This window comes from Rhineura floridana, chromosome 2, assembly GCF_030035675.1.
Source record: "Rhineura floridana isolate rRhiFlo1 chromosome 2, rRhiFlo1.hap2, whole genome shotgun sequence".
In the NCBI taxonomy this organism is placed as follows: Eukaryota; Metazoa; Chordata; class Lepidosauria; order Squamata; family Rhineuridae; genus Rhineura; species Rhineura floridana.
The window spans coordinates 216,674,394-216,698,755 of NC_084481.1; the positions used below are offsets into that span (position 1 = coordinate 216,674,394).

The 24,362-nt window shown below is 41.1% G+C and overlaps 1 protein-coding gene across 2 annotated transcripts in view; it reads left to right on the forward strand.

Moving 5' to 3' along the window:
- Positions 1 to 24,362, forward strand: part of DYNC1H1 (dynein cytoplasmic 1 heavy chain 1) — a 75,653-nt gene that overhangs the window by 23,860 nt on the left and 27,431 nt on the right. For both annotated transcript variants that reach the window (XM_061612173.1, XM_061612174.1), the window contains exons 11-49: positions 263 to 409; positions 543 to 683; positions 907 to 1,083; positions 1,305 to 1,415; positions 1,781 to 1,900; positions 2,181 to 2,420; positions 3,269 to 3,424; positions 3,599 to 3,712; positions 4,445 to 4,555; positions 4,653 to 4,862; positions 5,788 to 5,934; positions 6,581 to 6,747; positions 6,939 to 7,112; positions 8,112 to 8,277; positions 8,374 to 8,562; positions 8,669 to 8,863; positions 8,983 to 9,265; positions 12,529 to 12,629; positions 12,930 to 13,089; positions 13,770 to 14,013; positions 14,526 to 14,709; positions 15,184 to 15,396; positions 15,877 to 16,115; positions 16,229 to 16,385; positions 16,799 to 17,026; positions 17,196 to 17,426; positions 17,572 to 17,712; positions 18,417 to 18,650; positions 19,461 to 19,667; positions 19,747 to 19,868; positions 20,340 to 20,505; positions 20,758 to 20,921; positions 21,190 to 21,319; positions 22,327 to 22,460; positions 22,683 to 22,797; positions 22,923 to 23,084; positions 23,463 to 23,677; positions 23,782 to 23,986; positions 24,147 to 24,320. In XM_061612173.1, the coding sequence (XP_061468157.1) occupies positions 263 to 409; positions 543 to 683; positions 907 to 1,083; positions 1,305 to 1,415; positions 1,781 to 1,900; positions 2,181 to 2,420; positions 3,269 to 3,424; positions 3,599 to 3,712; positions 4,445 to 4,555; positions 4,653 to 4,862; positions 5,788 to 5,934; positions 6,581 to 6,747; positions 6,939 to 7,112; positions 8,112 to 8,277; positions 8,374 to 8,562; positions 8,669 to 8,863; positions 8,983 to 9,265; positions 12,529 to 12,629; positions 12,930 to 13,089; positions 13,770 to 14,013; positions 14,526 to 14,709; positions 15,184 to 15,396; positions 15,877 to 16,115; positions 16,229 to 16,385; positions 16,799 to 17,026; positions 17,196 to 17,426; positions 17,572 to 17,712; positions 18,417 to 18,650; positions 19,461 to 19,667; positions 19,747 to 19,868; positions 20,340 to 20,505; positions 20,758 to 20,921; positions 21,190 to 21,319; positions 22,327 to 22,460; positions 22,683 to 22,797; positions 22,923 to 23,084; positions 23,463 to 23,677; positions 23,782 to 23,986; positions 24,147 to 24,320 (6,774 nt within the window). The remainder of the gene's footprint in view (positions 1 to 262; positions 410 to 542; positions 684 to 906; positions 1,084 to 1,304; positions 1,416 to 1,780; positions 1,901 to 2,180; positions 2,421 to 3,268; positions 3,425 to 3,598; positions 3,713 to 4,444; positions 4,556 to 4,652; positions 4,863 to 5,787; positions 5,935 to 6,580; positions 6,748 to 6,938; positions 7,113 to 8,111; positions 8,278 to 8,373; positions 8,563 to 8,668; positions 8,864 to 8,982; positions 9,266 to 12,528; positions 12,630 to 12,929; positions 13,090 to 13,769; positions 14,014 to 14,525; positions 14,710 to 15,183; positions 15,397 to 15,876; positions 16,116 to 16,228; positions 16,386 to 16,798; positions 17,027 to 17,195; positions 17,427 to 17,571; positions 17,713 to 18,416; positions 18,651 to 19,460; positions 19,668 to 19,746; positions 19,869 to 20,339; positions 20,506 to 20,757; positions 20,922 to 21,189; positions 21,320 to 22,326; positions 22,461 to 22,682; positions 22,798 to 22,922; positions 23,085 to 23,462; positions 23,678 to 23,781; positions 23,987 to 24,146; positions 24,321 to 24,362) is intronic.

Genomic DNA, 24,362 nt, shown 5'->3' on the forward strand with positions numbered 1-24,362 from the left:
TTTCATGGCCACCTCTCTTTAGTCCTGTTTAATTCCCTGTGCTTAATTCTCATGCTGTCCTAGCTCATTCCAACAATGACGTTAGAAAATCAAACAAAAATTAGTAATGAACTAAATGATGCGATGTAAATGAATACACGTTTACTTTGTGTATTAAGAACTTGGGGTTTTTTTGCAGAGTATTAATAACTGCATAGTGAATGCATTTTGTTACGACTCATCCTAATAAAACAAAACTGAACATGGCTTAATGTTTCTGCAGAATGTTGTGCATGAATTGCGAATAACCAACCAGGTAATCTACTTGAATCCACCAATTGAAGACTGCAGATACAAACTCTTCCAAGAACTATTTGCTTGGAAGATGGTAATACTGTCACTCCCTAGAATCCAAAGTCAAAGATATCAGGTAAGAATAAATAAATGATCCTTTTCAATTGTAAAAAGCTTGAATAGACATAACATAAATCTTCAAGAAATTTTATCATATCACTCATTGCTTTGAAATTCAAAAATCTAGTATATATTCTGGATTTTATTAGGTGGGTGTACACTATGAGTTATCAGAAGAAGAAAAATTCTACCGTAATGCATTGACACGGATGCCTGATGGCCCTTCAGCACTTGAAGAGTCTTACTCTGCAGTCATGGGGATTGTAACAGAGGTTGAACAATATGTTAAGGTAAGATAAAGGGTTGTGTTTTGTACTCTGGGCTACTATGCAACATTCTTCCTTGTGACAGTGTCTTGATCAAGATTATGAAGCGAGACGTTGTTTAATACTTGTTTAAAGTACAGTTTTCATTAGCAGTTTGTACACTTGAGAACTGGATATCTTATATTGCCTAAATTCTTAAAATGAGTTGCTTAGGGATTCTTTTGGTTTTCGTGCACTTGATCTGTAGGTTTGGCTCCAGTATCAATGTTTATGGGATATGCAAGCTGAGAATATCTACAACCGCCTTGGAGAGGACTTAAATAAGTGGCAAGCACTCTTGGTTCAGATAAGAAAAGCCAGAGGAACCTTTGACAATGCAGAAACCAGGAAAGAATTTGGACCTGTTATCATAGACTATGGAAAGGTAAACATCTTGAAACATATTAGATCTGTTGTCATTGGTAGCGCTTAACATTGCACAGCAAATTCAGGTGATCAAAACTGTATCTCTTACATTAACTTTCGCTAAAGTGCAGTCCACAAGTTAAAAGGGTGGGAGGTGAATGGCTTCCTTATCTAACAAAAGCAAGTTTGCATGTTAAGAGGTTGATGGCATCGAGTAAAATTATCACTGTCTTTATATAGGTGCAATCCAAAGTAAACTTGAAGTATGATTCCTGGCATAAGGAAGTGCTCAGCAAATTTGGTCAAATGCTGGGCCAAAACATGACAGAATTCCATTCTCAAATTTCCAAGGTAAGATTGCTTTCAGCGTAAGGTTGTGAAACTAGTCACACTGAACCTATCTAAGCAAGAAAATGGCTCAAGTGTCCCTAATCATAGATGGCTTGCTCTCTTTCCATGATGTGAAAAAGTGGCCTTGTTCCATGTTGCTGACTTTAGGGATCTTGGACAAAAATCCCATGCGTAATAGTGGCATGTCTGAAAGAACTGTGAGCTCCTGTACTATGAAACGACTTGGTTGTGATTGACACCTCCTGAAAAGCTTGTCTTGACTTTTGAACAGTGTATCTAAAACATATTTCCTTTCCTTAATGAGAGTATCTTTTTTAAAACCTTGCCTCTTAAATTGGTAATGTGCTTTATTCAATTTCCTACAGTCACGTCAAGAGCTGGAGCAGCATTCAGTAGACACAGCTAGCACATCGGATGCAGTTACATTCATCACATATGTGCAATCACTGAAACGCAGAATCAAGCAATTTGAGAAACAAGTTGAGGTAAGCTTTCTACGACAGGCTTTTGCAATGAATTTCTACTTAAAAACTTTATAATAAGGATATGGCCTGATTGTATGTGGTCTGAGACCATTCCAGATAAAGCGTTGCTGTTCATACATCCCATTCAGGTGACACTTGCAGATAAAATGCACTTTCAGATTTTAAAAAAAGGTATATGGTGACTAGATTTTCTGTGTAATGGTAGCAGCTGATCATTTGAACTTTCAACTTGCATTTCTCTTCCGTATATAACCCTGACTTATTTTTGGGGTGCTTATAGCTATACCGTAATGGCCAGCGCTTGCTTGAGAAGCAGAGATTCCAGTTTCCTTCATCCTGGTTGTACATTGATAACATTGAGGGAGAATGGGGTGCTTTCAATGACATCATGCGTCGAAAGGATTCTGCCATTCAGCAGCAAGTAGCAAACCTACAAATGAAAATTGTTCAGGAGGATCGAGCAGTGGAGAGCCGCACAGTTGACTTGTTGACAGACTGGGAGAAAACAAAGCCTGTAACAGTAAGTAGTCTTCAGTGCTCTGCCGTTTGCACCAGTAGTCATTATTTTGAGACCTTGAACTCATCTTTAGCCCAGACATGCATTTGGGAGCCCACTCCTTAATTTCTTGCTATATTTGTATGGTGTTGGTGCTGCTGTTACATCCCACCTGAAGTCAGGCTATGATCCTCTACTTGGTCTCAATTCACCAATTGAAGGCCAATGTTTTAAACAATGGGTTGTATCCAGCTAAGTCCGTTGCATGAGTGGAATGCCTTCCACAAGCGCAACTTCCCATCCCTCTCCTCCCTGCTGCATGCTGCCCCCCAAATCTCTGAAGCAGACTTGGGGGTGGTGCAGGGGGAGGAGAGGGAGGGGAAGTTCCATTGCATTTGGAGAAGACATTCCATTCATGCAATGATTTTGTTGGCTCAGTCCTATACATCCAGTGTAAATGTTGTATATTTGTGCATCACTCTCTCTCTCTCTCTCTCTCTCTCTCACTCACTCACTCACTCACTCACTCACTCACTCACTCACTCACTCACTCACTCACTCACTCACACACACACTCACACACACACTCACACACGAGAGAGAGAGAGAGAGATACTTGGGACTAACTAATTCAGCACTGCCTAGAGACCTGAAATTCAATACACATGTATTCCAAGACATCCCAGAAAGGTCTGAAAATAGGATGCTTGTAGTTCTCTGCTTCAAAATGGATATAAGGGGTATCCCAAAAATGGCTAAAGAAGTTGTACACCAACTATAAAGTTGAAATCTGGTACCCATAGTCCAAGTGCCAACTTGAATAATTGTAACCTCTAAGCTTGATACTAAGGTTTCACTGCTGCTTTCTTCAGGGTAACCTGCGTCCAGAGGAGGCTCTCCAAGCGCTTACCATCTACGAAGGAAAATTTGGGAGGTTGAAGGACGACCGTGAGAAGTGTGCAAAGGCCAAGGAAGCTCTAGAACTTACAGATACAGGACTGCTCAGTGGTAGTGAAGAACGTGTTCAGGTATGAAAATCTACTAGCTGAGAGTATGAAGTTCTGCAGTAGTTTTCTATACCTGTAAGACTATACGAAGATAGATTTTTACAGCTACAGTGATCAAGCAAACGCCTACTAGAATTCTCTCATATCATGTGTTTCTTCTTTTAATTTACTGGTATTTTGAACAATCTCTTGTAGGTTGCTTTAGAAGAGCTGCAAGACCTTAAAGGAGTCTGGTCTGAACTTTCTAAGGTCTGGGAACAGATTGATCAAATGAAGGAGCAACCTTGGGTTTCAGTACAACCCCGCAAGGTACTTCAGCTATGCATGTAGAGAACTAGAGGACAGAAGTGAGAGAAATTGCAGATCTCTGCTGCACAATATCCTCTGCCCTTGTAGAGTAGAAGCTAAAAATACCTCACTATGTAGTCAGTTTTGCGAAACACGGTTTGGCACACATCTGATAGCCCTGACATAATGCAAGGCCCAGGGTCCCCCAGTCTGTCCACAGTACCCTGACAACTTCTACACATGACTAAGTCACCTTTGAACCTAGGAAGCACATCTATTGTTCAGGCAGTTCAGCTTCAAACACTTGCAATCAAGGGAGAAGAATTTGGAATACAGAGAAGGGATGTTGGAGAACAGGGATATTTAAATTGGCAGGATGGGTGAGGGTGTCTGCTTTAGCATATGGAGGACTTTGGAGGGCAAGCCACAATACGAGGGGTTTGAGAGCTGCAGGGAAGGGGTGGCATGGGAGGGCAATGGTGGTGCTGGTAAACGGATTGGGCATACATGAAATAGTACCCCGTTGTGAGTGGATGCCAAAGGCATTTTAGAAGAACAAATGATTTGCATTACTTCATAACGGCGTGAAGGATAGCTTTTGGGTAGGCATACAGCTGGACTCTTAGTCAATGTTCCTGGCAAGACCTCAGGAATACTTGGTTGAGCAATCTGTTACTAAAGTTGACAAATGAATAATTTTCAACATTTTCCTCTGCCTATTTAAATTTTTAAAAATTGCTCCTGTCTCAACAGCTTCGACAAAGTTTAGATGGTTTATTAAACCAACTGAAAAATTTCCCTGCTCGCTTACGGCAATATGCCTCCTATGAATATGTTCAGAGACTCCTGAAGGGTTATATGAAGGTAAGCTAGGTTTTTGGGAAACCTTTAGACATAACAGCACATTGATACCTAACAAGTCAGTTTTATACTTCATCTTCATTTTTTTCCTCTTCCTCAGATAAACATGCTGGTGATAGAGCTCAAGTCAGAGGCTCTGAAAGATCGTCACTGGAAACAACTGATGAAGAGGCTGCATGTGAATTGGGTGGTTTCTGAACTAACCCTGGGACAGATTTGGGATGTTGATTTGCAGAAGAATGAACTGATTGTGAAAGATGTGCTGCTTGTAGCACAGGGAGAGATGGCCCTGGAAGAATTCTTGAAGCAGGTAGCTCTTGGCTTTTTAATAAATACTTTTGCTAGTTCAAGAGTTTTCGATCTATAATTCAAGTGAAGTTCCTTTAAGTTAAACAAAATACTGTGAGCCTTCGCCATTGTCACTATGAGAAGATGAGTCCCGATGCTTTGGTTGCTACGTAATTGTAGCTCTGCATATGGAGAGAGCAAAGGGAAGGCACAGGAACCAGGGATTACAGGAGACTGGAGAGAAGGACTGCTGGAAAAGAAAAATGCTAAGAGGCTTACCTCAAGGTACACAGCCTTCTACACTCTGGAGCTGAGAGGGGTGTCACTTTGCTTTCTGAGCCATTTCCAAAAAGGAAGGAGCAACTCCCCGACAACATTCTGTTCTTCCCAAGGAAGTCCAGATTTTCACAAGTCTATTGGTTAGATCGGTGGTTCTCAAACTTTTTTGGTTTGTGGCGCACTGTAAAATATATAAAGATTTTCTGGCGCACTTTGTGTACAAAATTAAAACGATATTAATATATTTTAAACTATGAATAAAAATAACTTAATAATAATATACTTTCATAATCTTCACGGCACACCTAGCCACCTCTTGCGGCGCACCAGTGTGCCCCGGCGCACCATTTGAGAATCACTGGGTTAGATTATGGCCAGATTGTAGGGCTTGTTATAAAAGTTTAGTTCTAAACAGCTAATTACTGTGGAATGATATCATTAGAGATGTATAAGTGGAACTATTTGAGCAATTGGCAACGTTTGTAAGACAAAGGTGCTGCCTCCTTATAAAATAAAGTATCACTTGTTATGTGAAGACATTGTGCTCTGTATCTGACTCTTTTTTGTTTGTGGTGTTTTTTGAGAGAAGCAGCGTGGTGCATAACTGGTTTTTGTCCTCTATTCTACAAAACATACCAATCCTTTACATTACTTTGTTTTCTCTCAAGATACGTGAAGTGTGGAACACGTATGAGCTGGATTTGGTTAACTACCAGAACAAATGTCGATTGATTCGTGGATGGGATGACCTTTTCAACAAAGTCAAAGAACACATCAACAGTGTTTCTGCAATGAAGCTCTCTCCATACTACAAGGTAGAGCCCAAATGCATCTTTCAGTGTTTGCTCTTTTATTTTCTGTGTCTCAATATATTTGAGAGTGTTCGTCTCAAATTTACATCTTTTGTATGATGTTGAGAATCTAGCAAGCGCTGAACACAACTATATAACCTCCCCTACCAGCCTGCGTGTCTTCTGAGATCTTCACTAGAGATAATCCTTCGTGTCCTAATTTTCCTGGAATTATATTTAGATGGGAAGAGGGCCTTTTCAGTTACTCCACCCAGGCTTTGAAACTCCCTTCCAAGAGAGGCTCATCTTGCTTCTTTTTAATGGTCTTACTTTGGGTTGTTTAAAGCCTTGCATTTTAGGAAGGCTTTTGGGTTATAAGTGGGTTTTGAGCTCTTACCAAATTGTTCTAAGCTGCTGGAAACTATCCAATCAATTTGTGTTTAATGGCTGCTTGTATTCTGTCTCTTTAATCCACTGGTCTTCGTGTATTTCTTTGACTATATAATTGCTCTGATTTTATTGTTAGCCAACTTGAGCTGTGTTGATGAAAAGTGGGTTATAAATGTTCTTAAAGCACAATGCAGCTTAAATATGGCTGCATTTTCCCTTATTTACAATAAATAAATGAGTAACCTTCTTACACAAATTAAAGCTGTTGATTGATCTGTAGGTGTTTGAAGAAGATGCCCTTAGCTGGGAAGACAAGCTGAATCGTATCATGGCACTCTTTGATGTCTGGATTGATGTCCAGAGGCGCTGGGTTTACCTGGAAGGCATCTTCACTGGTAGTGCTGATATCAAGCAACTGCTGCCTGTTGAAACACAGAAGTTCCAAAGGTAACATTCTGATTTCAAAGTTGGATGTGGGAATCCTGATGATTTCTTGTTTTACTCAGTCCTTGGAGACTTTCATGGAGAAGCTAAGCAGGGTGTCAGTAATCTTTTGTGTGCAAGAATGTCCCTGTCTTGGGACAGTGACTTGTAGTGGTTTTCTCTTGTTTCAGTGCTCTCTCCTCTTGACTTTGCAGCATCAGTACAGAGTTCCTGGCCCTCATGAAAAAGGTGTCCAAATCTCCTCTGGTCATGGATGTTTTGAATATTCAGGGTGTACAGAGGTCACTGGAAAGATTAGCAGACTTGCTTGGAAAGATCCAGAAGGCGTTGGGAGAGTATCTGGAGAGAGAGAGAGCTTCTTTCCCTCGGTAAAGAATTCAGTCATTTGATTATATCATTTGCCATTAATACATTGTTTACCAGATTCTTTGTTACCTGTTCTCATGTATTTCACCAAAAACCTAAAACTATTGTGTAAGTTTTGACTTAGCGATAACTTTAATCAGGGACAAGCTTTTAAAAGAGAATGTGTATTGAGGTAAAGCTACAACTGGAATTCTGTACATGCATGCAGTGTAATTTGCAGTGAGAAGCTATACATTTGAGAGAGGGAAATATAACTGCATTTCATAGCTTTGAATTGAGGCATTTTGTTGCTTAACTCAATCCCATACAGTAATTCAGATCCAGCAACTTGTGATGTGTCTGATCTGGACTTTCCAGATTGCCTTAGACTAAAATTAATTATCTATATACAAAAGTGCATGTGGACTTGTAAATGCAATGAGCAATGATATCCATCTTTATTTATTTGAATGACTTTTACACTACTCTTCAGCCAAAAAAGCTCCTAGAGTGGCTTGCAAAGATCAGTAGTAAGACAGTCCTCTTCTCAGGGTTACAATCTAAAATACACAACCCAAAAGAAAAACATTGGGAAGGAAGGGGGAAGGGGAAACTCAGGCACTAGTTCATGGTTACAGTGGTCTTGTAATGATAAACTGGAATGGAAAACAGTTCAAGGAGCAGAGGAGCCAAAAGTTGTTGGGGGTCTCAGCTGAGCCAGTGAAGTGGTCCTACTTCCCTCCTCTGCTGTACCCTCATGGAACAGATGCTGTCAGGCCACAGTTGATGGAGGGAGAAGTCTAACGGAGCTGGCTTCTTTGCATAGCTGATGTTTCCCTTTACTCCCTCTGATACATCTGGAAAGAGTGGCTGCTGCCAGGTGACCAGTGTATTCTTCTGTTGCTGCACTTGAACAGTCTGCATTGAAAAATCCAGGCTGCATTGACATATTAGAGGCTTGTTACTTTTTGTGTTTTACCCTGTCAGTTTTGGTCCATTAATGTTTTGAGCTTTCTTTATAGGTTTTACTTTGTTGGCGATGAAGACTTGCTCGAAATCATAGGGAACAGCAAGAATGTAGCTAAACTGCAGAAACACTTCAAGAAGATGTTTGCTGGAGTGTCAAGTATCATCCTTAGTGAGGACAACTCGATTGTGCTGGGAATATCTTCCCGTGAGGGAGAGGAGGTATTGTAGATACTTGGTCATTTGGCATGTTTAAGGGACATTCCCCTCTTTTAAAAAAGAAAGACACACTTAAGCCAACTTGAAATTTCCCTTCAGGTGCTGTTCAAAACTCCTGTGTCAATCACTGAGCATCCAAAGATTAATGAGTGGCTCACACTTGTTGAGAAAGAAATGAGAGTCACCCTTGCCAAACTGCTTGCTGAGTCTGTCACTGAAGTTGAAATCTTTGGCAAAGCAACCTCTATTGATCCAGCTACTTACATCTCCTGGATTGACAAGTATCAGGTATTGGTTTGTTCTTTGTAACATTCACAAAATATATTGTCCTTTGTGGGGAAGGAAGGAGAAACATCTGGTAAACACCAATAACTGTTTTTGCTTAATTCTTCAGGCGCAGCTTGTTGTCCTGTCAGCCCAGATTGCCTGGTCAGAAAATGTGGAGTCTGCTTTGAATGGCATGGGCGGAGGAGGTGACAGTACTCCTCTGCAATCTGTGCTGACCAATGTTGAAGTCACCCTGAATGTGCTTGCCGACTCTGTGTTGATGGAGCAGCCGCCTCTCCGCAGAAGAAAACTGGAGCACCTGGTAAGTCTTCAGCAACCCTTTCCAGACATTCCATTTCCAATTTATTTTAAAACATGCTAAGCCTCATGAAATAGTTGTTTTGATACTACGTATCATGAATTACATCTCTTTTTCAACAGATCACTGAACTGGTCCACCAGAGAGATGTTACGAGATCCCTGATTAAAAGCAGAATTGACAACTCCAAATCCTTTGATTGGCTGAGCCAGATGAGGTTCTACTTTGACCCTAAACAGACTGATGTACTGCAGCAACTGTCCATTCAGATGGCAAATGCCAAATTCAACTATGGCTTTGAATACCTTGGTGTTCAGGATAAACTGGTACAGACTCCTCTTACTGATCGCTGTTACCTGACCATGACACAAGCTTTGGAGGCCAGGCTGGGAGGCTCTCCATTTGGTAGGTTGCTGTTATATGTCTCTCTGTCAAAAACTGTCTTAATTCTGGAAAAAAAGAATAGTGTGTGTTAGGTGCCAAAGCAATTTCCATAGCTGATAGCTCTAAAGGGATCCCAGGGTCTGTTTTGGGCATATTCACTAATAGGCAAAAAACCTTGTGGTTTCAGAATGTACCTACAAGCCAACAGATATTTCTATCTCTATTTCTGTGTTGCTACTGTTTCTACAAAGAATCTAACCTAGAAAATTATATTTCTCTCATTATTCATCCTAAAAATCTGTGTCAAATTTATTTTTATTAATTTCAAATCCTTTTTATTGGTCAATGTCATATGATGGTGAAGATAGCCTTTTGTGTTTCAAATTGGAGGTTATGTTCAATTTCTATTTTGGGTGCATTAACAGTTGAATCTGAAACTGCAGTTTGATGTAAAATCAGACTGATTACAACATGTTGCTATTTAAGCAATGACTCTAGCTGTTGGAAAATACAAACTTGGCCTGCCGAAGATGCATATGCTCAGCCTGCTTTGCTTAACCCACTCCGCTTAAGGAAGGATGGACATGGTCAATTAAAAACATAGAGCACAACTAGAAATTGCTAAACTTATTTCAGATATATTCTGTATACTCCCATTGTTTTATCTTGTGCAAACTGAGACACTCCTCATGTCCATTGGAAACCATTCTGCAGAACAGTCAGTGCCATTATTCCACAATTGTTTTTGGAGCTTTTTTTAGTGTTGCAAAGTGTTGCTGTACTTCACATATTCACAGAAACAGAAGCAAAAGAAAATGATTTCCTATAGGAAACTTCACTAAAATTGCAAAGTAAATCGAACATATTTAAAGTGACTAACTGAACGGTATCAACTGTTTTAATATTGGTGCTTCCTCCCCGCTAAAACAAGATCAGCACAGCACATTTCTTGTTTCTGTTCTTTGGGCTGATTGCGGGTGTTGACACCACTCACCATATGCTCAGAGGCATATGTTACCAAATTCTTCTAAGCTTACACAGGAAGTGGATTGGACTGTGAAAGACCAACCCAAATGGTGTTTGTGTTTTGACAAATTTGTAGGGCAGTACAATATCTCAGTGAGGAGGTTAGGTCTCCTGCTCCTTTGGTGCATTCGCTATAGCTGCCCAATTTCCCTGCTTTTTAAAGTTGGATAGAAATATCTGTTGGCTATACAAACTATCTGTTGTTCTTAAACCACAAGGTTTTTTTTCCCTATTAGTGAATTTCTCTGCTTCTTAATCTGGGAGGTAAGAAATGGGATCCTGTGCAAGTTTGCTGAGAATGAATTGATCATTTGCATGCTTATTGAGTTCAGTGGGATTTACTGCCCTGCAATCATGGCTAGGATAGGTAAAACTGACCATGGGGGAGGAGGAGGGGGAGGGGGAAGGAGGGGATTGGAAGGGAAGGGGGAGGGATGAGGGAAGGGGCAAAAGGGAAAAGATAGGAGGGAGGAGGGGAGGGCAGGTTTTATCATTTGCATACTTATTGAGTTCAATGGGATTTACTCCTGTGTAATCATGCTTGAAAATGAAATGGACTGCCTTCAAGTTGATTCCGACTTATGGTGACCCTGTGAATAGGGTTTTCATGGTAAGTGGTATTCAGAGGTGGTTTACCATTGCCTTTCTCTGAGGCTGAAATGTAGTGACTGGCCCAAGGTTACCAAGTGATCTTCATGGCTGTGTGGCGATTCAAACCCTGGTCTCCCAGGTCGTAGTCCTAGGATAGGTAAAGCTGACCATGGAGGAGGAGGAGGGCGGAGGGGGAGAGAAGAAGGGGATTGGAAGGGGATGGGGGAGGAGAAGGGTGTGGTAAAGGAAGGGCGAGGGAGGGGATAGGAGGGAGGAGGAGGGGAGGACAGATTTGATCATTTGGATGCTTTTTGAGTTCAGTGGGATTTGCTCCTGTACAATCATGCTTAGGATAGGTGAAACTGACCTGGGGGAGGGGTGGAAGGAGGAGGAGGGCAAGGAGGGGAGGGGAAGGGGAAGAGATTAGGTGGTGGGCACTGGGCAGAGGGGAAGCCCCTTTCCTTTCCAAAAGGAAAACATTGTGAACAGTATCATTTTTCACTGTTTCCCCCACCTTTTTATTCTACAGCAGGCACATGTAGCCTCCCACCCAAATTTAAAGCAAAGCTGTCCCTGGCCACATCCATACCAGACCTTTATTTTCCTTTAGATAGTCATGGTTTCTCCCAAAGAATCCTGGGAAGTGTAGTTAGTGAAGGGTGGTGAGAGCTGCTGGGAGAGGCCCTGTTCCCCTCGCAGAGCTTCAAGCAGAGAGAGGCTGACTGTTAAACAACTCTGGCCACTGGAGCTCTGTTAGGGCAATAGGAGACTTTTCTCAGCACCCTTCACAAACTACACTTCCTAGGATTCTCTGGGGGAAGCCATGACTGTCTCAAGTGAAATAAAGGTCTGGGTTGGGTGTGGCCCCCTGATTAGGCAAGCCCAGCAGCTGTGAGTCTGGCTTTTAGAACACTGACATTTGGTTCTTACTGAGCATGCCCGACATTATCATTCAGTTCAATGCTAATTTTTTAAAATTAATTAAAAATCAGCCAGGCATTTTATCAACTTTTATACTGCAGAAAATGAAGGTCAGAATATGGGGCAAGGTCATAGGATTACAGGTACTCTATGAATGTGGCTGATTTTTAATTAATTTCAACAGATTATGAGAACTCTGACAGAAAAAAGTCCAAAAGGAGTCTGGTTTTTCTCTCTCTCTTTTTACACTTTGAATTCTCAATTCTCTCTGACTGTTTTGTGTATATCCATGAAAATTTAGAGGGTTGTTAAGCAAGCATTTCTGAGTTCAGGACTATAAGTTTTGTAAGGCTGTGTTTTGAAATGAGCTTATGGGAAGCATCAGAATGGCATGGGGGGTATTCTTGATTTAACGTTGCAGAATGCAAAAAAACCCATGCTGTATAATAATGCAGCAATCTCTCTGTAGCTAAACATATCTAGTAAGTACCTGGATAGAAGACCACCTGGGAATCCTGTGTACAATGCCATAAGGTTCCAGCATAGAAGAGAGTGGGAACTCAAACTACATCTGGGCTTAGCCCAAACCTAAACCCCCAAGAAGTGGGAGTTATTTCAAATATTAATGAAAGTGTGTGGCTATAAAGTGGTAACAAATGTTGGGCATGGCTGTTATTTGGAAGGATTTTGCTCTGGATCTGATGGCTAAGACAACATGAAACATGCCTTTTTCATATAATAAACAGGGCCTGCTGGAACTGGTAAAACAGAATCTGTTAAGGCTCTTGGACACCAGCTTGGACGATTTGTTCTCGTTTTCAACTGTGATGAAACATTTGACTTCCAGGTATGGAACTCTCAGCTATAATTACGCTGACGATAATTAATTAATACTGACGATAAAACTTGTAAGTTTCAAGTGTCTTTATCTAACATAGGGATGCTATAGTTAATTTTGTTGAGCAGCACTGAATTCCACAGAATGGTACCATATAGTATGGTCAGCTGAATAATAGCAATTTTTGCCTTTTTAAAACCCAAGGAAAAATCCAGCTAAATCTTACAGCTGCTCCGTGTACTATTCTGTCATATAATGCCTCACAGCTTCTCACTGTTCATGAACCGTTTCCATCCTTTCTCTCTTCAGGCAATGGGCCGCATCTTTGTGGGTCTCTGCCAAGTGGGTGCATGGGGCTGCTTTGATGAATTCAACAGGCTTGAGGAGCGAATGCTTTCTGCTGTCTCTCAGCAGGTCCAGTGCATCCAAGAAGCCTTGCGAGAACATTCAAATCCGAACCACGATAAATGTATGTTCTTTTATACCACAGCTAATTAATTTTGCACAGTATCTGACAGGATGCGACTCCTGAAACAAACTCTGTGACACCCCCCCAATTAGCAGCTCTCTTAAAATTGACCGTTGTATCATAGATCCTCTATTTGAGTATAACTAGTTTTCTTTGTGAGTGAGTAGCTTTGGAATCAACTAAGAAAAAGCAGGTCATCCTTCCCTGTCTTTTCCCAAAGCCAGGAATGATGTTGATTTCTGTGTCTGTTCTCAAGGAGACATCTGCAGCTCTGGGCTTTGGTCTAGGCATGGAAGTGTAATTGCGAGGAGCCCATTTTGTGAACTACCACTTTGTGTTGCGTCAGTAGCCACCCTGTTTTTACAAGTGGAATGCTGGGAGTTTTCTTGAAGTAAATATGGAAGATAGTAGTAGGAGAGCAAAAGCATTTTGCTTTAACAGTTTAATGGATGGAACGAAAGATGGACATGATAGTATAAACAAATATCCTGGCTTTAAAGTGAGTCAGATTGGTCTATTTAGTTCAGTAGTGTCTACTCTGACAGTGGCTTGCTAAGGTATCGTGTGGCGGCCTTTCCTGGCCTTGCTGACTACCTTTTGTGTGCATCTCTGTGTGTGTGCATGTGCGCGAGATGATTTGGTTAAGAATAGCATGCCAAATGACTGGTGCTTGCTTTCAGCTGCCAACCCCATTACCTGTGAGTTGCTGAACAAGCAAGTGAAAGTAAGTCCAGACATGGCAGTCTTCATCACCATGAACCCTGGCTATGCCGGTAGATCAAATCTCCCAGACAACTTGAAGAAACTGTTCCGGAGCTTGGCCATGACGAAGCCTGACCGTCAACTGATTGCCCAGGTCATGTTATATTCCCAGGGATTTCGGACAGCTGAAGTGCTCGCCAACAAGATTGTCCCATTCTTCAAGTAAGTGGCACTGATACAGGCTATGTATAGCATGATTGGCTCTTGGTGACCTGTATGAATTCAGTGTTGAGTCTTTCTGCCTGTTCCTGGCACTACTACTGAATCTTAATCTCAATTGTTCTGATCCCTTTTACTGTGTTTAGATCATATTGCACGCAACAGTAGAATAACAGCTGCTGAACAAAACCCCTACCTTGCTGATCTTATTTGATTTTGGATTCTTTAGGGACAAATAAAAGCACCTTGGGTTTTACACTGAAGGTTTTAACTCAGCTCTCATCTTTTTAATGTTTTATGTTTAGTTCTGTTTGTTTAAATTGATTTTTGTATTTTTCTTTGCCTTTTTTCTAAACTGCCTTGTGGGCCCTTACTGGGGCTGAAAGGCAATATGAGCGGGTTCTAATAAATGTGAATAAAAGCAGTTTAATGTTAAACACTTGTAAAATGTCTAACTCCTAGCCAACTTCAGCATGATTCACTTGCTTAATCAGTTGGTGTCTTTGGCTCCTTAGATTATGCGATGAGCAGCTCTCCTCTCAAAGCCATTATGACTTTGGTTTGAGAGCCCTGAAGAGCGTTCTGGTCAGTGCAGGCAATGTGAAGAGAGAGAGGATTCAGAGGATAAAACGGGAGAAGGAAGAGCGTGGCGAAGTTGTTGATGAAGGAGAAATTGCTGAGAACTTACCAGAACAAGAGGTATAGCGGGGTGGTATATTATGGACAAACTAATACAACCTGCAATGTCATAGACAGATACTTGAGGACTGCAGATACACAAAAGCCTCTTGTTGTTTTTTTACTACACTTTGTGTCCATGCCTATATTGCTCCTTGCTGTTATAACTGTTGCTTTAATTAGCTACCACAGCAGCATTGAGTAGAAACCCCATGAATTTGTGTAAAAATGCTGCTCTTCATTACAAGGGTGATTCACCATCTGAACACACTTAATGTGTTCTCCATACTGTATAATCTAAAAAACCTTCCCAAATAAAGGAAAATTCAGTTACTGACTTTGCATTGTCTGAAAAGCTTTTATTTCTTAGCTTTCTAGCATGTAAATCTTAAGTACTGCTTTGGTGGGGGTCTCAGTTTGACATTGCATCCAGAAGCATCACTTTTCAACTAAACAATTGACTTGCTGCTCCTCACACTAATGTTTTTTATGTAGATCCTGATCCAGAGTGTCTGTGAAACAATGGTACCCAAACTGGTTGCAGAAGACATACCGCTGCTGTTTAGTCTCTTGTCCGATGTATTCCCTGGCATTCAGTATCACCGTGGAGAAATGACTGCCCTGCGGGAAGAACTTAAGAAGGTCTGTCAGGAAATGTACCTAACATACGGCGATGGAGAAGACATTGGCAGCATGTGGGTTGAAAAGGTAGGTTGCATCACCTCCCACTGCCAAAAAGTAGCATTAAAAGCATATGAGATCTGGCTGCAAACAGCCTTCAAGAAATCAAAGCAAGTTTATTATTTCCTTACATTTATACCCACCTCTCTTCTATCATGGAATTCAAGGTTGTATGCATGTGGTTTCCAGGTGTCACCCATCCAGGCACTGATCAGACCCAGACCTGCTTAGCTTCAGCAGGGTGGTGGCCTCATGTGTCTTCAGACCATACTCTGGGTGGGACAGTTGTCATTCTAGATTAAGGTGTTATAGAATCATAGAATCATAGAGTTGGAAGGGGCCTTGTAGGCCATCGAGTCCAACCCCCTGCTCACAGCAGGAAATCCACAGCTAGAGCATCTCCCACAGATAGCTGTCCAGCCTCTGCTTGAAGACATCCTCTGTGTGACAACTTATCCTCTGTGTGACATCCTTATCGTGTGACAACCTGGATTTTCTCCTTCATAGGTTCTTCAGCTCTACCAAATTACCCAGATCAATCATGGCTTGATGATGGTGGGCCCTTCTGGAAGTGGAAAGACCATGGCTTGGAGAGTGCTTCTGAAAGCACTGGAGAGACTGGAGGGTGTGGAAGGCATAGCACACATCATCGATCCCAAAGCGATCAGCAAAGACCATCTGTACGGCACTCTGGATCCCAACACTAGGGAGTGGACAGATGGATTGTTTACGCATGTCTTGAGAAAGTGAGTGTGTGAAATAAGTAAGGTGTAAGCTAGAATTTTTTTTCCAGTTGAGAAGAAGGGCTTGACCTATTTGAACATTTTCTCAAACAGTCCTATATTATTCCCTTTCCTAGGATTATAGATAATGTGAGAGGGGAGCTGCAGAAACGACAATGGATCATCTTCGATGGAGATGTGGATCCCGAGTGGGTTGAGAATTTGAACTCTGTTTTGGATGACAACAAGCTGCTGACACTGCCAAATGGAGAACGTCTGAGTCTTCCACCAAATGTAGGCTACTTGCTTGTTTTTCACACACAACACCTCCGAGAAGTCTGGTTGGATAATATTGCCAGATTTGGGGAAATCTGTTAATTTTGAGATGATGGTATGACCATTTTACCATGTGGGTGTTAACAAGCGGAATTTTCATCTGATGTGACTTGAAAATAGGCACTTACTCCCTTGGTCTTTTTGTGTTGGTCTTGCATGCCCCCCGCCCCCGATTAAGAACTGGCTTGCTTAAAGGTCATAGTACTTGAGATTTAACGTGCACCATTCTGATTATAATAGCAGTTATTCCAGTGGCTCCTTAAAAAGTCTGGAAGGTAAAGTTAGTTGAAGGAGAGAATTCTTAGAAGCTGGGTTGAGATAATTTTGAAATTGATGATGGTTCCTTAATCATTTTTCTGCTTTTCCCATAGGTCCGCATCATGTTTGAAGTTCAAGATTTGAAATATGCTACTCTGGCCACAGTATCTAGATGTGGCATGGTTTGGTTCAGTGAAGATGTTCTAAGTACTGACATGATTTTCAATAACTTCCTGGCCAGACTGAGGAGCATCCCTCTGGACGAAGGTGAAGAGGAAGCTCAACGTAGGAGAAAGGGCAAAGAAGATGAAGGGGAAGAAGCGGCTTCCCCAATGTTGCAGGTACAGTTCAGTGTATAGTAACCAACAATATGATAGGTTACATAACGCTTTCTTGTGGGTACTCTTCCATGTATGTGTGTCCCCCACATATTAATATATGAATAGTTTGGCTCAATTTTGCACTATGATGACTTCAGGCTGTTATGTTGATGAAATGCTTTCTCAACAGATTCAAAGAGATGCAGCAACAATAATGCAGCCATACTTCACATCTAATGGGCTGGTGACAAAGGCACTTGAACATGCTTTCAAGCTGGAGCACATTATGGACCTCACACGCTTGCGCTGTCTTGGCTCTCTCTTCTCCATGCTGCACCAGGCTTGCCGCAATGTAGCACAGTACAATGCCAACCATCCGGACTTCCCAATGCAGATAGATCAGCTAGAACGCTACATCCAGGTAATTCCCATTATTTCCTAAGAAGACGAAGAAGAAACAGTAAAATTGCCAACCTTGTTTATCTTGCTGTTGATGTTCATGTACCTTTTATATGGGATACTTTTTTCCTGTAGTTTTACTGATCAGTTTCTTAACTTTCTCACAGCGATACCTAGTGTATGCGATCCTATGGTCATTCTCTGGAGACAGCCGCCTGAAAATGAGAGCAGAGCTGGGTGAATACATCAGAAGAATCACAACTGTGCCACTGCCTACTGCACCAAATATACCTATAATTGATTATGAGGTAAAAAGAAAAGACACAACCCTTTCACATCCGTTGGGTGCCATTTTCCTAACACCTGCCTTAATATAATTACTTAATAATGGTATTTGAACAAAGCATAATTAATACAACATAATAGATACATTACAGCCTTCATTCCAAAGACCTAGCAACAGCAAAGTATTTTTATTCAGTATGTGCACATTTTGGACCATGCACTTAACTAAATGAATTTCTTAGTGATTTGAATGGAAGACCATCGGCAGATTTAAAGATTGATGAGTTTTAGCCTTGTAGGTCTTTTTGGTTTCTAAAGCTTATATTTGCATATGAAAATAAACAATAGTTCAAAAGAAAAGTGTAGTTTGTAGATGATGCACTTGGGCATCTTAGAGGCATTTTCTTCTCGCACAAGAGTGCCTCTTAAGATGGCACTTGCCAGCTGCTATCTGTGATGGGTTTTTGTATTAAAATGTTTATAAAGTGTTTTCAATCCACTGTCAAAGGGGCTCTTTTTTGCTTCATTTTTTTATTTCAGCCAGAACATGATTATACTGAAATTAACAGTACCAGCAATATATAGACATACTGTTATGTATATAAAATGTTTTTGATCAACCAACATTACAATTAAAGTTAAATCTTGAAGTAGCTGATTAAAAGCAGCATTGGGTTGTTGCTTTGATCACAACACAGATAGCAACAGGTGATTTTTCTTTCCATAGGTCTCAATAACTGGCGAGTGGATACCCTGGCAGTCAAAGGTTCCACAGATTGAAGTTGAGACTCACAAAGTTGCAGCTCCTGATGTTGTGGTGCCCACTCTAGACACTGTTCGCCATGAAGCATTGCTATATACTTGGCTTGCGGAGCACAAACCACTGGTCCTGTGTGGCCCACCAGGGTCTGGAAAGACCATGACGCTCTTCAGTGCACTCAGAGCTTTGCCTGATATGGAGGTAAAAAGTTCTTTGTAAAGTGTGGCTTTTCCTGTTCTGAGCATTGGAATGTGACTTGATGAGTTACCTGCAGCCTTTAAAACACTCTATAGCAGAAGAAGATCAGAATGCTTCACTAACAATAAGCTTCACAAACAATAGTCTTGCATGTTTAAATCTATAAGTACAACAATGCAATAAATGGAGCAAAGATTCTTCCTGGTAAATGCTGATTTTGAGGTCTTCATTAAGTATGTTGGCAAGGATTCAAACTAGAGTAGCTAGTGTTGTGAACTGAAGGAGGGCTATGGACTTGTTTTTTAAACAGCAGCCCATCTGCCACTCTCTCCACCATATAGCATTTTTTAATGTATTTTTGAAATGGAAATTTCAAAGGAGCCTTTTGGTATGGCATGGGGGTCTCGGCTGTCAAAAAAAAGAAAGAGAAAATAAACTCCAAATCCCACCTAAAGTAGCTCTTCAGATCCATGCCAGCATCTGAGCTAGTTTTTACTCTTCAGCACAAAGAATATGTTTTTTCCTCTAGCAAATAGCTAGTGCTATGGCATTCCTTTCTTGCTAAGCCAAACTATTGTGGAGGTAGTTCCGAGCCAGAATGGTTTGTTAGTTTAAGACATTACATACTACTACTTACAAAACAGTTTTATAAAAATGATTTAAAACAAAGAAAAAAAATAATGTTCATACAATAAAACAAAGGAAGATGAGCAACAGAAAACATATTAAAAGCCATCATTATTCAACAACGTTCACACCTTTTGGACCTTGCCTCATGTTCCTATCCTGATCATGTCCTTGCATTTTTTTTAGGTGGTTGGTCTGAACTTCTCCAGTGCTACTACTCCAGAGTTACTCCTGAAAACCTTTGACCACTACTGCGAGTACAGGCGTACACCTAATGGTGTGGTGCTGGCTCCTGTTCAGCTAGGAAAATGGCTGGTGCTCTTCTGCGATGAAATCAACTTGCCAGATATGGATAAATATGGCACGCAGAGAGTCATATCCTTCATCAGACAGGCAAGTATAAGTGCAATGCAAGAATTCAGCTTTCTGTTGTAGTTAAACTGCATTATAACCACCTCTCTTATATCCTCAGATGGTGGAACATGGAGGTTTTTACCGTACATCAGACCAGACGTGGGTAAAACTGGAGCGAATTCAGTTTGTTGGTGCATGTAACCCACCTACAGATCCTGGAAGGAAGCCTCTTTCCCATAGGTAATATGTCTACAGTCATGTCTATATACAACACCTGTTGAGGTTTTGGGGTTTGAACCTGTAGTCTGTATTCATATTCATGTGCTTTAGTAAGTAGCCGGAATCACCTTTTTAAAGGGGCCATTACTTTTCAGCTAATGGAATATAGTGCTCAATGTAGCTTCAGAGTATCTGTTGTTGCAGTCTTACTAGAAGATGTTGCATTCCTGTGGTAACTCTTGACTACTGACTTCGGACAATGAATGAGACCTTCATAGGGGCTAGAGAAGGGGGTTATGCTTCTGCTGAGAAATGAATATAGGAAGCGATCCTTCATGATTATGCAGGGTGGGAACTCTTGAAATTTCTTTTCTGTGAACTATTTACTGAAGAGAACTTTTTCTGAAGTGTACTTGCATATCCAAAGCTATACTAGCGGATGAAATGTGAGAGCACTTACTTAGAACTAATCTCTCTTGTATGCTTTTCTAGATTTCTGCGCCATGTTCCTGTTGTGTACGTGGACTATCCTGGACCAGCTTCCCTCACTCAGATCTATGGCACTTTCAATCGTGCTATGTTGCGGCTCATTCCATCTCTCCGCACATATGCAGAGCCTCTCACTGCAGCTATGGTTGAGTTCTACACAATGTCACAGGTAACTGAGCTGTTAAACCCCTTCACATCTATATATGACATGTCTACAGCAGCCTTTCCCAACCAGTGTGCCTCCAAATGTTGTTGGACCACAATTCCCATCTTTCCTGACCATTGGCAATGCTGGCTGAGGCTGATGGGAGTTGTGGTCCAACAACATCTGGAGGCACACTGATTGAAAAAGGCTGGTCTAGAGTGAACAGCTTAAAATAGCTTCCTAATTACTGACAGCTTCTTATCTTGTTCCTTACAGGAAAGGTTTACTCAGGATACACAGCCGCACTACATCTATTCACCCCGTGAAATGACTCGATGGGTGAGGGGTATCTTTGAAGCTCTGAGACCATTAGAAACACTGCCTGTCGAAGGCCTCATTAGAATTTGGGCACATGAAGCCTTGCGTCTTTTCCAAGACAGGTAAAGTATGAAAATGCAGAGTGTATCTTCCTTTGAATTCCTTTGTGTTCCTGTCTGTCAAAACGCTGAATATATTCATTGAATGAGCTTAAGACAGGGTACAAGTGACATGCAAAGATTCCATTTCACCAGTAGCTTGGCCTTATGGCGGGAAGAAGTGCCTTCACTCTTTTGAAATGGTATTAATCCCAAAGCGTCTCTGACACTTAATCCTAACATGAAGCTGTCGATGTGCTTGCTGCTAATAATGTTTGCTCCTTTTATTTAGGCTTGTGGAAGATGAGGAGAGATGGTGGACTGATGAAAACATTGACATGGTAGCTCTGAAACACTTCCCCAACATAGACAAAGAGAAAGCAATGACGAGACCCATTCTGTATAGCAATTGGCTATCAAAGGTATAATCTCTGCCATTTACTTGAACTTTAATATAGTGAGACACTGTTTTGGTTCGGATGTGAATACAAGTGTGTTGCTTTTAAGTTATGTCGCTTTCCTTCTGTGAAGTTATTTCTTAATTCCATTTTTGCATACCATGATGGAGAAACGCTCAAACATTAAAACTTCTCCGTCTCCAGTTGATTATAGGTGGATGTTTAGGAGATGCAAAATCACTACCTTGCCATTGGTAATGGATGTCTGAAAAAATCTTGATGTTTTAGTCAAGAAGAACCTTGATTTCATTTAGTCTGCTTTTCTTGCGTTATTATCCTAACTTTGCTAGTTGATCAGAACACAGCTGTCCTTTTGAGGTTGAGCACCCTACATTTTCCCTCAGTATGAAGAACGTATGTCTATATGGGAATTTAGTTTCATTCCCCCCTTCCCCTCCCAATTAAAAATGAGTCTACATCTGGGGGTTAGGTTGGCCAGCAACTGATCAAAAGTAGGACCAGGATAGGATAGGCACTAGGCATGTTGCAGCAAACTACCCATCTGAAGGCTGTTTGCTGCATCCAGTGTAGGAGCAAAATCCTCCCAGGTTTTGGTCTTCATTCTTGCCCCTCATCTGAAGCTCTGCAAAGATTCACTAGATTGTCAAGTTGATTGCCTCCCATTCACCACCTTATTTTGGGAAGAAGTGGTAGGCTGTTGACCCCCACTATTTCTTACACAGGAAAAGCTTGAGGGCAAGTGTTTGTTCAACATTAGGCAGTAAATCAAGAGAGGTGGGTAGCTGCATGAATATGCAATACTTTGTGCATCTTCATCTATAGTCATAACCAAGGACAGCTACAGTTCTGATACTTTATTGTGTGTGTGTGTATATATATATATTAAGGTCTGTTTTTATGATGTTTTAAAGTGTTTTTGCGCTTCTGTTTGCTGCCCTGGGCTCCTGCCGGGAGGAAGGGCGGGATATATATATACACAAACAAACAAACTTGTTTGTACCATCCCTTAGGATTATATCCCAGTTGATCAAGAAGAGCTAAGAGACTACGTAAAAGCCAGACTGAAGGTTTTCTATGAAGAAGAACTTGATGTGCCACTTGTCTTGTTCAATGAAGTCTTGGACCATGTGCTAAGAATTGACAGGTACAAGTTGATTTTTTAGATGCTTTCCCAGCAGTAGCACCTTGGCAAATGTGTCTTTCTAAACCAATCTAATATGTATTTAGAAAGGGGATACCATTTTATCTTATCTAGGACACTGAGTGCTAGAGAATTGAATGCAATTAAACATAACGTCTGAGTAAGCGTGCATAGAATTTCCTGCCAGTCAGTATTGCATTTTCTAAGTCAAGTCTCTCATTTCAGAATCTTCCGTCAGCCTCAGGGACACTTGCTTCTTATTGGTGTTAGTGGCGCAGGAAAAACTACTCTCTCGCGATTTGTGGCTTGGATGAATGGCTTAAGTGTCTACCAAATTAAGGTTGGTTTGCCCATTTCTCTAAACAGAAGAACTGAAAGCTTAGCTTCCATTTCTTGCAGTGCTTAACTCAAGCTTGGCAAGATAGAAAAAAGCGTAGAAGTTTATTCTATGACTGATGTTCACAGGTGCATAGAAAGTACACTGGTGAAGACTTCGATGAAGATCTGAGAACAGTATTGAGACGATCCGGCTGCAAAAATGAGAAAATAGCATTCATAATGGATGAATCAAATGTACTCGATTCTGGATTCCTGGAGAGAATGAATACTCTTCTGGCCAATGGAGAGGTAACTTGGTTTAAGGCTAGACTTAATAAAATAAATCCAAACTGAGCTAGCCAATCCAGTTTAAGAGATTCTGAATTACAAACTATTACACAGTCTCATATAATTCTTGTTCTGAACGTATTAACTTGCATGTACTAGGGAAAAAATATTTTCAAGCTACTGCTGCTCCAACAAATTATCAGTTTTTAGACGATCTCCCATTGGATCCTGATACCTTCATGACCTCTATTCTGAGTGGATGTCAGGGCTGACATTCGAATCTGCAGTTTCCTTACAAAATTCTATATGTTGTAGAAATGCAGCAAAGATTTCTCTTAATGCAAAATTCAGAGCTTCCTCCATCAGCTGGACTGATTAACCTGTCTCTCTTCCATTTAGGTACCTGGTTTGTTTGAAGGAGATGAATATGCCACACTGATGACTCAATGTAAGGAAGGAGCCCAGAAAGAGGGCTTGATGTTGGATTCGCATGAAGAACTTTATAAATGGTTCACCAGCCAAGTCATTCGTAATCTCCATGTAGTCTTTACCATGAACCCATCTTCTGAAGGCTTGAAGGACAGAGCAGCTACATCTCCAGCCCTCTTCAATAGGTAGATAACTGCTTATTTTCCATGGATACAGTGGTATATGGATTCTTCAGATTAACATGACTTCAAATATGGAGGGTCTTCAAAGACTGTTTCTTTGGTTTTAGGTGTGTCCTGAACTGGTTTGGAGACTGGTCAACTGAAGCACTTTATCAAGTTGGCAAAGAGTTCACCAGCAAAATGGACCTAGAAAAGCCTAACTATATTGTGCCAGACTACATGCCAGTTGTCTATGACAAGTTGCCACAGCCACCATCACATAGGGAAGCCATTGTGAACAGTTGTGTGTTTGTTCACCAGACTCTTCATCAGGTGGGTTCATCCTCTCGCTTTTTGTGTGTCTTCTTTCAGCTTGTCACATATTGGCTACAAAATGCAGTCTGAGAATATTTTGCATTTTATTTCAGAAGGTATTTTAAAACACTCTTTACTTACATCAGTTCCTATCACTCTCTTTTTTCTCCTCTGGCAGGCTAATGCTCGTCTAGCCAAACGAGGTGGCAGGACAATGGCCATCACTCCTCGTCATTATTTGGACTTTATCAACCACTATGCCAATTTATTCAATGAAAAACGGAGTGAGCTGGAAGAGCAGCAGATGCATTTGAATGTTGGTCTTAGAAAGATCAAGGAAACTGTTGACCAGGTATGAATCTTGAGAAAAGAACAGTGGGAGGAAGAAATCAGT